Source organism: Centropristis striata, chromosome 9 (assembly GCF_030273125.1).
Source record: "Centropristis striata isolate RG_2023a ecotype Rhode Island chromosome 9, C.striata_1.0, whole genome shotgun sequence".
Lineage (NCBI taxonomy): Eukaryota > Metazoa > Chordata > Actinopteri > Perciformes > Serranidae > Centropristis > Centropristis striata.
In genome coordinates this window covers 14,516,129-14,534,236 of record NC_081525.1, presented here as the reverse complement: position 1 = coordinate 14,534,236, position 18,108 = coordinate 14,516,129, and the positions used below count along the sequence as shown (strand labels likewise).

The 18,108-nt window shown below is 36.2% G+C and overlaps 1 protein-coding gene across 3 annotated transcripts in view; it reads right to left on the bottom strand.

Annotated features, from left to right (window-relative positions):
* Positions 1-16,845, bottom strand: part of evi5b (ecotropic viral integration site 5b) — a 59,697-nt gene extending 42,852 nt beyond the window's left edge. Inside the window, exons 1-2 of one of the 3 annotated variants that reach the window (XM_059341898.1) lie at positions 16,640-16,845; positions 7,019-7,251 (exon numbers count right to left, since the gene is read on the bottom strand). In XM_059341898.1, coding sequence (XP_059197881.1) covers positions 7,019-7,170 — 152 coding nt within the window. In that variant the 5' untranslated portion in view covers positions 7,171-7,251; positions 16,640-16,845. Of the gene's footprint in view, positions 1-1,643; positions 1,775-7,018; positions 7,252-16,639 lie in introns of those variants that run through there. The other 2 variants (XM_059341900.1, XM_059341899.1) reach the window with 2 other exon arrangements.
* Positions 16,846-18,108: the final 1,263 nt, after the last annotated feature.

Below are 18,108 nucleotides of genomic sequence, written 5' to 3'. Positions count from 1 at the left end.
ATTCAACAGAAGAGTCAACACATGTTCCTACTAAATAATAGATTTTTCAGCCTCTGTAGCAGATACAAATGAAATTCAAAAAGTATTTGAGAGCTTATAGCTGTTATATCGGAGCTCCCTTCGCTATAGTCGTCTTCCGTCATATTCTAATGCATTTCATTGGCCAAGAGACTGAAAATAGGTGTAAAAAAACTACAAATACTACAAAACGACGTATCTGCTTTCCCGGCTTTAATGGTAGAATAACGCAACAGCGCCCCCTGTTTTAATGGTAGAAATGCGGTAATGCTTTCCCGGCTTAAATGGGTTAAAAACGACACTCTAGTGATCCTTTTAAATGATTGAATGAATAAAAAGCAATTGAGGGGAAAGTGTTGGAGCTCATTTAAATTCTACTGGCAACAGCTTTAGGTAACTGGGTTTGTTATGAAAGCAACAATGAGTACTGGAGGTCAGTAAAATATTAATTTTATTCATGGTCAGCATTTGAAGTGAACTGTGGGGGATGGGAAGCTCAAGCAATGTGTTTGTCAGCAGATTAATCTTGTACTGTATCACCCTTATCAGTTTGTCACTGGAGTTCCTCACAGAATGACCCAATCAAGGATCAGCGTGCAGAGAAAGGAAGCTGTGACTGAAGCACCGAGGAGCTCACGACAGACACACAAAGGCTCAGACACCTGATCTCGGAAAAAGGCCTGGGCCTCGCCACTGGAGCCTCCGACGTCACTGAGGGTGCTCCCAGAATGGCTAGTGTTACAGTTTGGGTCGTGTGGGAGGGAGTGAAATGGGCGGCCAGAAAGAACAGCCTACAACAGAGCTTCTTCACTTGTATTCAGCTCTGACATACAGCTAAAAAGTATGCATCTTATAGCTGGAATTTGGCGAGAGTTTCCAGTTTTTTGATCATTTCTGTCAGTCCATTACAATAGGTCAGGGATGGGCAACTTAAATGCTGGAGGGGGCCACAATTTTTCATGAACACTATCACAGGGCCACATATAGGACCGTGCACTTCACCAGATATGATGAAACTGCAATTTTAAATATGTTTACAGTGCAGTTACTTAACATATCTCATGCTCAAATGCATGTATAACAGTATAAATAGGAATACAAAATGTTTGAAGCAAATAAAAAATAACCACTTACTGTGATTTCTTTTTTTTTTATCAGTGCAAGAACAGCAGACCAACATTAATTGCAAGAAGTAATTTTGTGCATTTTTATACTGCACTGTTAAGATTTCATGCTCAAACGCATGTAGTTGTACTGAGGGCCACTTCAAGTGAGGGTGCAGGCCATATGTGGCCCCCGGGCCTCCAGTTGCCCATCCCTGCAATAGGTCAAACACACTGCAGTAACAGGCAGTGTACTTACAGCCCTGCTAATAATTCACCAGTGAACAAACACATGTCTGAAGCTTTAGAAGCGTAAAATATGGAAAAACCACAGAGAATTAGCTGTGGTCAAGCTACACATACTGTGATTAAAAGCACATTTTGAAAAACATTTTGAGCTAAGACAAAAAGCCAAAAAATAGAGGTAGATTCTCTTCCAAATGTGTTGTTGTTACAATGTCCTGACTTCAACTTGTAGTTCATTACAGCAGGAGAACAAATCTGAAATACTATGCACCTTACCAAGACAAACTCATGATGTACTCCTCATGTCTCTGGTTTCTTGGAATTCTGAAGCAAAAACATTCCTGATCTACAGATTGTAGCAGTCAGTGTGGAACGTCTCTGTCCGTCTGACACTACTGAACCTATGCTTGTGCCTTTTATCTGCTCTGTAGGGTCCAAAGGCCTCACCAAACTCACAAACACTTGGCAAGCAAGTGCAGGATGCATCACAGTGTCTGAAACATACATGTACCGTATTTCCTCAAATAGTAGCCGGGGCTTCTATTAATAAAAAATCAGTTTGGGACCCGGCTAATAACAGGGGCAGGCTATTATTTGAAGGAGGCTTTTATTAAAAAAGAAAATCAGAGCAGCTCTGACCGGCACTTTTTAGAGTGTTTTACACAGCGCATTGTAGCCAGTTACCCGGATGTCGGCCATATTGGAAGTACTCGGATGTAAACAGACAATGAACAGCACGCTGAATGTTCATTTTAAGCAGGATTTAAAATGTCTAAACTACTAAAAAGGACAGAAGAACGTGCGTAAACGGCTCGACTTTACAGAAAATGACTAGGACAGCGGGAGAAACAACCATATTTACCTACAGTACTAACTTGTGTGGCCAAACTTCAAAATACAGGTGTTGTGTCGAAATCTGTTACCGTCAAATGATGTTTCCTGAATGGTGTTCTCCGTAGCATCACCTCCGCGGTTGGAGTTAGGATTTAAGTTTAAGGTTAGGCCTTGTAGAGAGAACTGTTTGGGGTTAAGGTAAACTTGGGGTCATGTTAACAACTTAAAGGAGGACTGGTTGGGGTCAGGGGTCAGGTTGGTGCAGGTTAAGGTAAGTGGGACACATATCGACGGGGGAACAGACTTTGACATAACACCGGTAAGACACCCGGCTTATAAAAGAGGCCGGCTTTTATTTACTAAAAATTGTTTTTACACCCGGTTACTAAATGAGGCCGGTCATTAATAGGGGCTAGGGTTGTCAAAAGTATAATCAAAAAAGTATTGATACTAAAACGTATCCGGATACGATACTAATTTTCAAAAGTATCGATACCTAGCCAAGGAATGAACACTTAAGTTATTGTTATTTTTTTTATCAAGCTTTCCTAATATTGTGCACAGCATACAACCTCAAAATATTGTTCTAATTATTATTGTTTATTGTATTTATTTTTTTCACTACCTCGGACCTGAAGCTTGTTATCATAGTTGCAGTTTATTTTTGAACAACTATTTTTTATTATAAATATTTAACCTGTGGTTCTGTTAATTTTTACATGTTGCATTTCTTGTTAATAAAAATATTTCTGTTAAATTTTGGGGTCTTTGTTTTTATCCTTGTGGTATCGAAAATGGTATCGAGTATCCAATATTTTCCTGAGTATTGGTATCGAGTTGAAAATTTTAGTATCGTGACAACCCTAATAAGGGCCCAGCTTTAAATTGAGGAAATACGGTAAGAACTGTAGCCCCCCCTCCTGTTGTTGCACCTGCACACTTGGTAACAAAATGATAAAATCTGCATGTTTGGTAGGTATCAGTGTGTTGCAGAGATTGCATTGTCAGTGAGATGCAAAGCGTGGCAACAAAGAAATGTGAAAAGACTTGAGTGAAAGGGCCCAGCTGTGTGTTTGGGTGGAGGCAGGGGTCAAAGGGCAGATGAACTACGAGCCCCTGGACACTAGGCCTTCTGTTCACCAGATGGGAGTCTGCAAAGAGCTTCATGAAGGGAAATTAGGGAGAAAATGAAACACTTCCCTGGTTAATTTTGATTCCCTAATGAGGGAACCATCACAAGTGTCACTTGGCATTCTGGAGCAGTAGCTGTTGTGGGCGTACTGATGAGTCACCGACTCCTGCATTCAACAGAGCTCTGCTGTCTTCTTCACTTTAGTTAACTGTGACACAGTCCCAAACTCTAAACTGCACGCCTGGTTTCCATGCTGACACGGAGTGCACTAGCCATGGGTGAGAGTCACAACGGAGGAAGAATTCACAAAGCTGGCAATAGAGAAGTGTTGCGTCACCGTCTAACAGTATGAGAACAATAAGCACTTCAGGGACAGCACACACAATACATCTTCTTTTAGAAAAGGTTTTAACTGTTCAGTGTGTAGCTATTATTACAAACTCTGACTAATCAGACATGCCCTGATCTACAATCTGTCTCTCTCTTTCATCAGTGGTCAAGACACATATTGCATGAATACAACCAATATGCTTGAAAACATACAGAGACAAGGAAGAAGAAAGAAAACAGCTCAACCTCCTAAATTCTTACCATAAACCAAGTTTTTTAGGATATCTCTCAAAAATCAATCCACCAGTCTGTATCGTAAAGTGCATCAAAAGTTGCCAGCAATCAAATGCACAATCACAATTGCTCAAAATCACAATTATCTCCTTAACAATCAATAGCAAGTTCCTGCCAATTTTCACCAATGAAACATCAACCATCAGTCTATACAAACACTCTGAGCTTCTTGTTTTATGTTTATGTTTTATTAAAGGATCCCCAAGTAATACTCAACAGTCCTACAACAACTTTAACAGTAAAAATAAATTCCAAAATACATTAGAAAAGTGCAGCACAAAAGTACATTACAAAAAGCAGCACAAAAAACATTACAAGCACTAAGTGCAGCACGTAGTGCATTTGATCAGAAATCAAATAAAATACAAAAAAACAACAATACAGCTTTAACCAGTATCATTGATTGTAATCCTGGACATCATGAATCCAGGCAACCATTGCTTCTATAAAAAGTAGCGTCCTTTCAACCAGAATAAACGGAAAATAAATAAATAAACCCAAAAAATAAAAAATAAACCCAACACCTGACATTTACCACTGACAAAGTACATCTTTAATTTCTTTTTGAAGGATATTTTGCTTTTTTCTTGACTGATATCAAGTGGTAATTCATTCCATATTTGACTCGCTCTATAAAGCACTGTTCTTTTAAGAGAATTAGTTATTGCCCCTGAAAGTGCATTCTGATGGCTAGAGTCCACGTCAAACACCCTGCAGACAGCACATAGTGGAAACAAAGCAGACAAACAAAAACTCAAAATCCTAACCAACTAACCAAAGCAAATCCCTGTAGACTGAGATTTCCTCCCAACTATATTTTACTCTTTTCGTTCCAGTTCGCTAGTTGACATGTCACAACCTGTTTATGTGTTCAGGAGGGGGATGGTAGGGAAGTATCGAATGATTCTACATCTGTCAGAGGGGTGCAGATGTGTAAAGAAAAGAGGCCAAAGACAAAATAATAAACAAGAGGTATGAATACTGATTTGAAAAGTTAAAGAAAATGTAATAAAAAATTCTTATATTTGAGCCCATGGTTCAACTTTGTATAAAAGTTACAAAATTACTAGATTTTTGCAGCATGTAAGTATTAGAATTGGGGATGAAACATTTTTTAAAAACAAACCCTGTTCAGTTTGCATGTATCCATTAGTAACAGTTCATTTCTGATAAGATCAGATAGAACTTTATTAATCCCGAAGGAAATTCTGGTTCCAGATTGCTCCAAGTTACAAAAACAAATTACAGTCCACTGTTCAACACTTGTTGCTTGTGTTAGCAGCAACCATTCCAATATGATGGAGCATTCACAAAGAGAGGTTAGAGATAAAGATATGCAGCCTTATGCAGTCGTGGAGGACGCAAGACTTCAGCACATAATTGTATAATTTGCATCACAAAACAATAAAAAAGATACATTTTTTATTTGCACAAATTAAAAAAGCTAATGTAAGACTAATTAGAAAAGATGTGACAATTCAACGATGAAGAAGAATTTAAGTTTCTTATGTTCTTAGCCAGAATTTGGTTAAGGCAAACAGTTGTTACCTTTATTTGCCAAATATAAACATCAAGGTTCAGACACTTTTTCAGTGGTCAAATTCAAGCACTTTTTTCATTGAACATGTGATTATCTATAGTCAGATTGCAAGACAAATACAGCAAGAATTTCAAGCATTTTCAAGCACTTAATCCAAAATCCAAGCACTTTTCACATATTAAAAATATAACATTAAAATTTAAGCATTTTCAAGGATTTCAAGCATCTGTATGAACCCTGATACATAAATGAAAAGCATGCTACTGCCTCAAGTTGAACCAACTACCGTTACCCTTAAAACCAATGTATGAACCAAACAGTGAATTTTATAGAAAAATTCCAACCCAACTAGAATCGATTAATCGTTAATGAAATTATCGCTCTAGTCTGCACAACAGGCCAGCAGCAATTTTACTTCCTGAGGAACTTTAACTTGCTCATAAACATCCTACAACTCTATCACATTTCTAAGCATGGAGAGAACAAGCTGCACAGCATGATACGTGTCCAGTTACAGTATATCACAGGCCTCACATTTAAAGCAGCAGGTCGAGTATCCACTCCATCCTGAAGAGTCTGAGCCTCTTCCCTCAGGACTTTACATTAAAGTTATTATGAGCCAGGTCATACAGGGTTAAACTGTTATGACCTGTGCCATCAGCTTGCTGAAGTCCCACTCACTAGTTGATAACCACTGCATGATGAGTTAGGTAGTTATTATGTGATAACTGTTGATTATGGGCTGAGTAGTTGGATATAGGGGTGGGCGATATGGCCCTAAAAGATTATTACAATATTGCAGGCTATTTTTGCGATAACGATATTCTTGACGATATTAGGAAATACTTAAAAAGATATAGAAAATATGTTTGTTTTTTTAGTCTGTATAAATAAATAAAATTCTAACATGTAATTTGAAGTGCAAATCTCAACAGTTGCCAAATACAAAAAATGTACTCTTGGCTCTTGAGTATGAGCAAATAATAAAAAATAACCATTTAGGGGTTCCGGGGGCATATCTTAATGACATTTTGTAAAGGAGAATAAGGGTTCTTGTATGTTTTATTTAAGGCATCTTATTTTGACAGTCTTCTTGTAAATTCTGTGGTGGATTCTGTTAACACACTGCTCTTATTTTGAAAGCTGCATGTGTTTAGTGAGAGGGAGAAAGTAGCTTTTTTGTGATTAAAACAACTTTAACCACTACATCAAGAAGTAGGAACATTGCCAATATCATGATATGCATTTCTTTAACCATAAAAAAAAAATACTTACGATACGATATTATCGTGAACGATAAGATATGGCACACCCCTACATTGTACAATTGTATTGTCCACAAATCTGCTCATATAACTGTCTGCCAAACCGCCAGACTGTGTTCTTTACGGCTTTGCAACTAGCGTATACATGCTATTGAACCGGCTGAAAGTCTAACCTCTACCACACAACCACAAATCAAGAGCTGTTAACTTGACGGGCAGAAGTGGCTTAGCGTCTAGACGCTAGACTGCTGCTTACCTGTTTTGTTCCTCCAGCTTGGCAAGCAGCTCCACATCATCAGGACTGAGCTGCGCCGGCGAGGACGGTGAGAGGGCAGGTGAGGACAGAGACGTAGAAGAGGAGGTGGCAGTGGTCTGCAGGGACGTGGGCGTGGCCACCTGGCTAGCCATCTGACTGACCGTGTGGGACACCGAGTTCTTCACCCATGAGAGAGTAGAACTCAGCTTACCAGCAACTTTGTCTGTCGCCACCTGCAGAAGATGGAGAATACCTCTTTATGTTTAGTTTAGTTTATTATTAAGATCCCCATTAGCTGCAGCAAAGCCACAGCTATTCTTCCTGGGGTCCAACAGTATAAAATATACAATTGAAAACACAAAACATCATAAAAATAAAAAACAAAACAAAAAATATTCATATATTAATCCATATTACACACATTTCTACATATCATATATGTATACATCATTACAAAATCTACTAACACATAATGCATATGTTGTATATAAATTCGTTCTATAGCATATACATTATAAAAACACATATCAAATATCTACAGAAATGTACTTTTGATAAATACTGCTTTATTAATATTTTGAATTGCTTTATGTTAGTGGTGAGTTTGATATTTTTAGGCAGTGAATTCCATTATTTCATAGTTAGATCTTGCTTTAGGTAATGTAAAGTTTCCTACAGCTGCATGTCTGGCAATATTTTTATGACTCTCTGCACTAAAAGTGAGGTTTTTAAACAAAATAAAAGGTGCTTTTAGGACAGATATATTTCTAATAACAATTAACAGTGAGTACAATAGTCTGTCTTTGACCAATAACCAATTAAGTTTCTTGTGCACAGAGATATTTGTCCTGTAGTCACACTTTAGTATTGTGCGGGCAGCTCTATTCTGTATACATTGTTGTTTATTTAACATGTCTCCAGTGGCATTCGACCAAACTGTATGTAACATGTAATAACCATTTTTCTTCTATTGAACTTCACCTGCCAACTGTACCACCACACAGAAGGAAGAGTGCATCTACTAATAGACTATAACATTAAAAAAACACTATTAATGATTACACTAGGGTTGTTAAGATTTTCAACTCCATACCGATACTCAGGAAAATATTCGATACTCGATACCATTTTCCATACCACAAGGATAAAAACAAAGACCCCAGAATTTAACAGAAATATTTTTATTAACAAGAAAAATGCAACATGTAAAAATTAACAGAACCACAGGTTAAATATTTATAATAAAAAAAAGTTGTGTAAAAAAAAGAAACTGCAACTATGATAACAAGCTTCAGGTGTGAGGTAGTGCAAAAAAAACCATAAACAATAACAATTAGAACAATATTTTGAGGTTGTATGCTGTGCACAATATTAGGCAAGATTGATAAAAAAAAATAACAATAACTTAACTTAAGTGTTCATTCCTTGGCTAGGTATCGATACTTTTGAAAATGAATATCGTATCCAGATACAACGTTTTAGTATTGATACTTTTTTGAGTATCGATACTTTTGACAACCCTACTGCCAACTGTACCACCACACAGAAAGAAGAGTGCATCTACTACTAGACTATAACATTAAAAAACACTATTAATGTTTACACCTAGCACTGCATCTTGTCCATGAGAAGATGCACACTTTCTTCTGCACTGTGATACAGTTGGCGGTTGTAGTTTGGTAGGAAAACTGTTTGGAAACTGCTCTCAACAAGTTCAACTATCTTAAGAGTACCAGGGTCATAATAATCTGGGAAGGGACATTGCTGTTATGTTTTATAAATGTTTGTTTTTGTTTTTGTTGAGCACAACAAGCCAAGTGCCATCTAAGTTTGTTATGTTGTAGAAAAGGTGGATATCTCCAACAACACACACCAACTGAATTGATAAAAAGCACTTAAGGGTAAGAGTAAAAATATATATATATTTGATGGCATGTGAGAGCTGTGCATTTAAGTAAACATTTATGTGGTGCTTACAGTGTTTACCATGCAGTATATTTAATTAAGTTATCATTCCTGCCAAAACTATGAAAGAAAAATGTCCACCATTCTTATATTGCAGCTACTGAACCTTATAACATCCAACACCGTTTAGTGCTACAATAGCAGTTTTTTTAGACGTCAGCATCAGCTGGATCAATACAGCTTAGTTTTCAAACTCAGCATTAGCAAATTATTGTGTCGCTTTCTGATGCCAAAATCAATAATAACGTTAACTTTATGTCAATTCATTAGATTTTAAAAAGTAACACAGTCCATATAGATCTTTACTCTATCTAATCAACACATATCTTTACTTGTAACTTTAACAAGTAAACTGCAAAAGTGAAGTTCAGTGATTTCTGTCACATGAGTTCACTCAAACTCAACACAATTATAACTATGAGCCAGTTTAAAACTATGATAACCAATAACTCTGCCTTTCACTGTAACTGTTTTAATGTTTTTGCATGTTTTGTTGTCTGTGCTGTTTTGTGCTTTCTCTGTACTCTCGACGTCATTGTAAATGAGGGGTTGCCCTTAATGATTCCTCGAGAAATAAATAAAGGATAAATGAAATGTAAAACTTCAGTGCTACTGAGAAAGAGCTTCTTGTGCACAACAGGCCACAGCACCACCGTACACCACAATGAATCACACTGCACTCTGTTACAATGTCACAATTACAAATTGCTGACATTTGAAACTCACACAAACTATACTACTGAGAACAGCATGAAAAACGGCTAACAGGTACTTGGATCAGTGCTCAGCAACTGGCCCAATCTACCGTCCACAAAAAGAGACTACAGAAAGGATTTGAGTACTTAATACCCAACTAACAGCCAGGAAAATAAATGCAGAAAATCGTCTATATATATTCCTACCTGCTAGTCCAAATAATCCAAAATCATTGGCTTTCAGTTGCTTTCATGCTCCATTAGGAAATCCAGCACTCAACAAACAAAACAATACATTTAAAAGTCTGTAACAACGTTGAATCCTGATGGTAATCCACTCTTCTGAACCTTCGACCGATTTAATGACACGCTGCCCTGCAGTCATATGCTGCTCACACTGTCAGGACGGGTCAAAGTGCTCAACTTAAGATAGGACTCCTTTAAGTTTCCTGCTGAAATCAGTGCACAAGAGGAAATGGACTTCTGCACTCAGCAAAAAATGTCTTGTTCTGAAATTCACCTCCCATCTGAGGGGAAAAAAATGAATTTGCCTTTGGTTTCAACCCAACAGGAAGTCTGGATACTGAAACCAGGCGGGAAACCAATCATTTCATGCATCTTACTCCGTTTAAATTGATGAGTCATTTTTTCTGTGAGTATCAGGCTGACAGAGGGCCACGGACATAGCAGAGAACGAGCGAAAAACAAAGGAGGTGGAGGATAAGATTGTGGTAAATGTGGTGATAGGAATGTGCAATAGAACAGAGTGAAAATATGTTGGCTAAGGTGTTTGTTTTTTTACTCCTGTACACAGACAAATTTGCCAAGTCTATTTTAAAATGGAAACAAAAGCTTTTTTCTTTAACTTTAACTGTTTTCTTAACAACACCCTGTTCCTGAGTTGCCACTGCATGTTTACTGACCTTCATCACCAATATGACATTACAGCTAAACTAACAGATTCACATCCTGTAGATACCATGACATCTAACTATAGAACACAAAACACACCCAGTAGAAAAAACATGATACGCTCCACAGAATAACTGCACTAGTGTATGTGGTTGGAAGATGTCATTTATTAACCCATTGAAGTCGGGAAAGCATTATCGCATTTCTAGCATTAAAACCGGGGGCGCTGTTGTGTTATTCTACCATTAAAGCCGGGAAAGCGGATACGTCGTTTTGTAGTATTTGTAGTTTTTTCCACCTATTTTCGGTCTCTTGGCCAATGAAATGCATCAGAATACATGTGGGAGTGTCGCAATGCAACATGGGACTTTTCCAGAACTTTGAAATCATCACCAAAAAAAAGACACAAAATGACCAAAAAAAGACACAAAATGACCCAAAAAAGACACAAAATTACCAAAGACAGACAAAAAGACACAAAATGACAAAAAAAAGACAAAATTACACAAAATGACCAAAAAAAAGACACAAAAGGACAACAAATTACTAAAGAAAGACACAAAATGACCAAAAAAGATACAAAATGACACAAAAATGACCCCAAAAAAAGAAATAAAAAGAAACAAAATTACCAAAAAAAGACAAAAAGACAGAAAATGACTAAAAAAAAAGACAAAATGACACAAAATTACCAAAAAAAGACACAAAAAGAAACTAAATGAATAAAATGACACAAAATGACCCAAAAAAGACACAAAATTACCCAAAAAAAAGAAACAAAAATGAACAAAATGACAAAAAAAGACAAAAAGACACAAAATGACAAAAAAGACTCAGCTCAGATATAACAGCTGTAAGCTCCCATATACTTTTTGAATTTCATTTCTATCTGCTACAGAGGCTGAAAAATCTATTATTTAGTAGGAAGTGTTGAGACTTCTGTTGAATTTCCAGAAAAAAATTTTTAGGGGCTTATTTTAAAAGCTCCCAGAGGTTTTACAGCCGTTTTTTACAGCCGTTTTAGGCCTGTATGGGTTAATATTAAGGCATCGTGATTTTTTAATAGAGGGTTCTGATCACACAAAAGATTTTACATTACTTTAAATACAAATTTACCCATATCAAAGTCCAATCATTCTCTTAATAATGTATATTATGTTCTTATTTTTAATCAATTTTATTTTATTGAGGGATGTAGTAATAAGTAGGCCAAATGTATCCCCACATGAATTTTATTTTTGTTCCAGTTTGACTTCACAATATCATGCAGTTCACCAACTGTAGTTAACTGGCAATAATCAATTAGGAAAACACCTTTAAAGATGTTTTCCCCATTACAACCAAGTTCACTGGTCACACAAAAGAATAAGACAGTAACAATGATTTGGAAAATGTAGGTTGCATACACCCACTCTGACTGTCTATAAAAAAAATAGCAGGATCTGCACTAGTAACAGACGCATCCTGCTCCTGCACAGAATGAGTCTGTGAAGTGAAAACTGACTCAGATGTTGATCAGCACATTTTTCTGCTTCCACGGCAGAAAACGAGAAGCATATACGGTACCGTAGTCCAATTAATTAAAACACTCAATTCATTTACAAAGAACTGACAATCACTCTGTGACTAAATTCACCTCAACGGCTCAATAAATGTAGGACATCTAATCTTCCATACAGCTACATTCATCCAGCTATAGATAACTGCAATTAACTCAGTTTTTACATTTTAAAAGGATATCAGAAATTATGACAATTGTATAACTGTCCCCAGTGGAGTTTTTCTGAAAGTTTTTTTAAGCTTTTTGGGTGTTCTTTTCTTGGTATCTGCTCAAGCTTTTCCACATCATTGTACATATGTATGTCAATAATTATGGGATGTAAAAATGCATATTTTCAATTGAAAAGTAGAGCTGCAACAATTTTTCGATTAATCGAACAATAATCAATTCTTAAATTAATCGTCAACTATTTTGAGAATCAAATAACTGGTTTGAGCAGTTTTTTTTAAAGACAATAAGTCCAAATTCTCTGATTTCAGCTTCTTCAATGTGAATATTTCTGGTTTCTTTGTTCCTTTATGACAATAAACTGAATATCTCTTTGGTTTGTGGACAAAACAAGAGATATGAGGACGTCACCTTGTGGTTTGGGAAACACTGATTGATATTTTTCAACATTTTATTGGCCAAACAACTAATCGATTAATCGTTTAAATAATCGATAGATTGATCGATAATGAAAATAATTGTTAGTTGCAGCCCTAGAAATATGATTTTCTTGGGGGAGGATCCTCAAACATCCCACCAAATATGTGCAAGTCTGACACAAAATTAGGGAAAACCCTGATATATTGTGTGAAAACAGTACATAATGGTTGTAATATGGGATGACTAAAAACAGCTGATTGTAAAAAACAATTGCACGCCCCAACTTTGAACATGTTTTCCCCTACCCAACTGTTTTTTTGCATGTCTGGTCCAGGCTAGCATTGGGCCTGTAATCGTTCTCTTTCAAAGCAAAAAAGGACAATGTAGGGCATGAGGTTTCTTCGCAGACTGTCTGCAAATGTGTGATGCCATGCAGAACTAACTGGGGAGAGAAAAGATGACCACATGCAGACTAAACACCATGTGGAACAGAGCGGAGGTTGGGCCTGGACCCTGCCTTGTTTATGTCTGCTCCTATTAGGTCTGGTTACTGATGAAGCTCATAAATAATTAACCTTATGTAAATTGATTTCTTGATTTGGAAAAACTTTTTCTTAAAAAAATAAATGGCAGTGTGTCTCATTGCAGTTTTTAAGCAGGAAAAAAAATTTGAATACCACATTAACCCTTAATAGGGCACTCATTGAAATACTTGCAAATGTTATACTTTTATATTTTATACCTGTTTCGTGCAGATTTTTTTTTCTTAATTTTTCATTTTTACATTGGAGGTAAAGTTAATATTTTTATATTATTATCATACTGATTGGTCAATTGGAAGAAATCCATTTGGTTCTACGACCTCACAGAGAGACATGGGTACCTCATTTTGATATCCACTGAAGTTACCAAATATAGTTCTTTGCCCGATAAAGTGTTAAGGGAGCAAAATATGATCAGACATACAATCGACAGTCAGGACAGGATTGCTTTGAGAGATACCAACGTCCAGGTGGCCTTAGAACAAATTCCTTCTAACAAGTTCAGCCAACTGAAGCAAGGCTTCCCTACAAATCCTGGATACATAGAGATTGTTTCTGCTTTTGTTTGCCAAAGAACTCAAAGGGGCCCTGGGATGCAGCGCGCATAACTAATGAAACCAACAGCAAGGCAAGAAGAAAGCCTCAGTGAAACAACTTCAAGAAGATTGAGGAACTGAGAAAGACCAAAGGCTGCACAGAGAAGCATTTCCTTTCTACTAATTCAACATGCACAGCACCCAACAGATACCTTACAGTGCTGTAAAAAAAACAAAAAAACAAAAAAACAAGCAAATGCACTGTCACTTTCACAAGCCAGGAGAAGTGTTAAACTCTATACTGTGTTTATAGTCTTCATCTGATTGAAAAAAAGCTGAATTTATCTTGCCTTTCTCTCTTTTACTTCTCTTTCATTGCATGCCATTTCTCAGCAGAACAGAGTAGTCTGGCCCAGCAGGGGAGAACAAGAGAGCATGACTATCTTCAGGGAAACATGCTGGCCATGTGCTGGGTGAGGGTATTAAAACACAGGCCTGACTTACAATAACACACTTACACGGAGGTAGAAAGGCCTTTTACTTCGCTCACATTTTACAAATGTACAATCAGCATTTCACTGGTCTTGCTGAAGGCTATTCTTTATTATGCAGCCAAACCATGAGAGCTACAAGCACTGACTGATATGCAAAAAGCAGCCTAATACTAGTGCAGGAAATGTAATGTTTTTAATAATGCCAACACATAAATCTCAGCCTTGGTTAGGTTATTCTGTGGAAGTGACAGCTATGGTGAATCTAACACACCACCTAAGCATTCAAGTGAAAGTGTGTGTAATCTCTCATTGTCTACAGAGGCTGGCATATATGGTCTTCCACAGACAACCTCCAGATCCTTGCAAAATGCCCATATGTGGACGTGAAAAGGTCTCTTCATTCACTTGCGATCACTTATAGTCTGACAGATGTCCCTGCAGCTTCTCAAAGTGTCTCAACTGTTTTTTTCTCCATTTACTGTTCATACATTATCACTGAAACTTTTTATGTGTCAGAAAATGCTCAAATAATGTATCAAAACTCCCTAATATGCTTCATCTATACTAACTATACGACATGGTCATCTCTAGTCTCACAGATAAAACTTGCTAAACACACAAACATAAAAAAAGTGAAGTGTATTTCAGTGTAGAGCTTATTATTATTATTATTATTATTATTATTATTAAATTAATCGTCAACTATTTTGATAATCGAATAATTGGTTTGAGCAGTTTTTTTTAAAGACAATAAGTCCAAATTCTCTGATTTCAGCTTCTTCAATGTGAATATTTCTGGTTTCTTTGTTCCTTTATGACAATAAACTGAATTTCTCTTTGGTTTGTGGACAAAACAAGAGATTTGAGCATGTCATCTTGTGGTTTGGGAAACACCGATTGATAGTTTTCAACATTTTATTGACCAAACAACTAATCGATTAATCGTTTAAATAATCGACAAATTAATCGATAATGAAAATAATCGTTGGTTGCAGCCCTAGTTCAGTGTTAGTTACAGAAACATCTGGTTTTAACCTCCCCAGAAGAAAAATAACATTAAAAAATTACACTCAGAAGTGTCATTACACTTGCAAATGTAAGCACTGTTCTGATAATATAAATGTATTTAACTGAGATTATCTAGGTGTAATTAGAGTTGCAGAGTAGTGTATTTAAACAGGATACATTTAGCTAAAAAATAAATATTCAAAAGCACTAGTACTTTTATATCCAGTTGGCAGGATGAGTGATCATGTCCTACTGTATTACTTTAATCTATTAGCTCCATTCAATCAATCAAGTCCCATCACAATAAGGTTCAGGGAGTTCAGAGCTCATAAAATATTATCAGGTCAATCAATCTAGCAACATATAAAACATTTAATGGAGTATTACTAAACTGTGGTTGGTGCTGGTCTGCTCTGCCTAATAGCCCACATCCCATTGTCCCAGTTTACTGGCATACAAGTCATGACCATCAAATTAATTAAAAACCTATTCCACAGCAGTACCAGTTTCCCTTTTCTCTCTTAAAACTTTGCTTGGTTTTAATAATTACTGACAGTCCATTAAGTATTACTTTCTGCAGTTTTAAAGGTGTTTAATTTGGCTTAATCTTCCACCACATCTCTGGCCGCAGAGCCGCGGTGTTGTTGTTGAGACTTGCAAGTCACTTCTCCACAGTTTGAGTTAAATATATCCTTGGCTTGAACACAGCCAATGCCACTGCTGCAGAGCAGTTTAAATCCTTTGCTTATAGTCAACACCTCATGCTCTCGCCATTAAAAAACATTTCTGTTTACAGGCAGAAACCATGCTCAATGCATTAGACACAGGAGGATAAGTCTTTATGGCTCGCTGGTGTTGTGGGCTGTAATGGAGATGTAGCATCAGATGCAACAGTATACAGTGTCTTTCTTCCAGAAACATCTCACACTTGTGGCGAGTTCGACGAGGGTTACAGCAGAGTTAAATACTTACATTAGCTACATTTTCAATGGCTAATTCGACACTGCCAAACAGAAAATAAATGTCATTCACCATTAAATTAGATTTTGTTTCCAGACGATAGACGGAGCCCGTAGCAAGCCAATTAACTAGTTTTTCAACACTAAGCTAAGCTTTCACTAACAGGACTGGCAAACAGTTATAAAAAAGCTAAAACTGCGACTAAACAAATGCAAGAGTTCAATATTGATATACTTTTATAAATGTAATGCCATAAACCTCGTCTGGACTGTTACAGTGATAACTACAAGTCGTTTTATGAGTTAGTGTTCACTCCAGTACTTAGTCGTAGCCCGAAAAAAAACAAGAACATCCTTTTACCTTGAAGCGTTTTTGACCAACCGCAGCAAACGTCGCCTACTTCCCATGCACGAAAGTATAGTCCTTCTATTATGAGAAAAATACTTGTTTCCAACACTTTATCCGAAAACATTAGCTATAATTCCAAGTTAGCATAGCTAGTTCCCATTGACTCTTGGGTCCAGCCCATGCAGCCGTATAATACGTGTACACATATAATGTCTGCAGAGCTCAGACAGTCGGCGGCGGCCTACCAAATGTTTACATCGCACGGAGCATGCGCACTCAGATGAAACATGAAACAACACCACCGCCACCAAGTGGTTATGATGAGAAACTGCACGCCAAGGACACTTTACTATTCGTTTCCATTCATTCATGAAGAGGAAATGTGTTTCCAAATAAACAAAGCAAAAGTGTTTCATCATAATCAGCAGGGCTTTTTACATATTTTACATATTTGTTGGGTCATTTTACATATTTTTTGTGGGATAATTTTACATATTTTTGTTTAATTGTACATATTTTTGGTAGCTATGTTTTTGGGATAATTTTACATATTTCTGTTTAATTGTACATATTTTTGGTAGCTATGTTTTTGGGGTAATTTTACATATTTGTGTTTAATTGTACATATTTTTGCTAGCTATGTTTTTGGGGTAATTTTACATATTTGTGTTTAATTGTACAATTTTTTGCTAGCTATGTTTTTGGGGTAATTTTACATATTTTTTGAGTTAATTTTACATATTTTTGGGGGGAAATTTTGCATCTTTTTGGGGGGTAATTTCACATATTTTGGGGGTAATTTTACATATTTTCGGGGGTAATTTTACATCTTTTTTAAAGTAATTTTACATCTTTTTTAAAGTAATTTTACATATTTCTTGGGGTAATTTTACTTATTTTGGGGGGTAATTTTATATATATTTTGGGTAATTTTTCATATGTTTTGTGGTAATTTTATATCTTTTTGGGGTGATTTTAGATATTTTTGGGGGTAATTTTACATCTTTTTGGGGTAATTTTACATATTTTGGGGGTAATTTTACACTTGTACTACTGTATCTTTATTCACAGTACTCTTTTTTTTATACTGTAAAATAAAAAAATAAACACTGTGATTTTAGTTGTATTGTATATGTAATATGGCACAGTAAACAATGTTGTTAATTTGAAAATAATTGCATCATTATTTTTTATAGAAAAAACGAGTAACTGCAAGTAACTACTCTATACGCCAAAGAAAATAATATTAATACATTTACTGTTTTATAATTGATTTCCATACTGTGTTTTGTATGAAAAACTTTACTTTAAGTTAATTATTTAAAAAGCATCTGTATAGGACTGATTCTGATGAAAAATTCTGATAAAAATGGAAAAATACAGTAGTCTATTTTAATAGTTCTAAACAGTCTACTGTGTTTTTTCTACAGTAATTTTGTCACAAGGACTGATTTTTATTGTAAATTATACAGCGCTATACT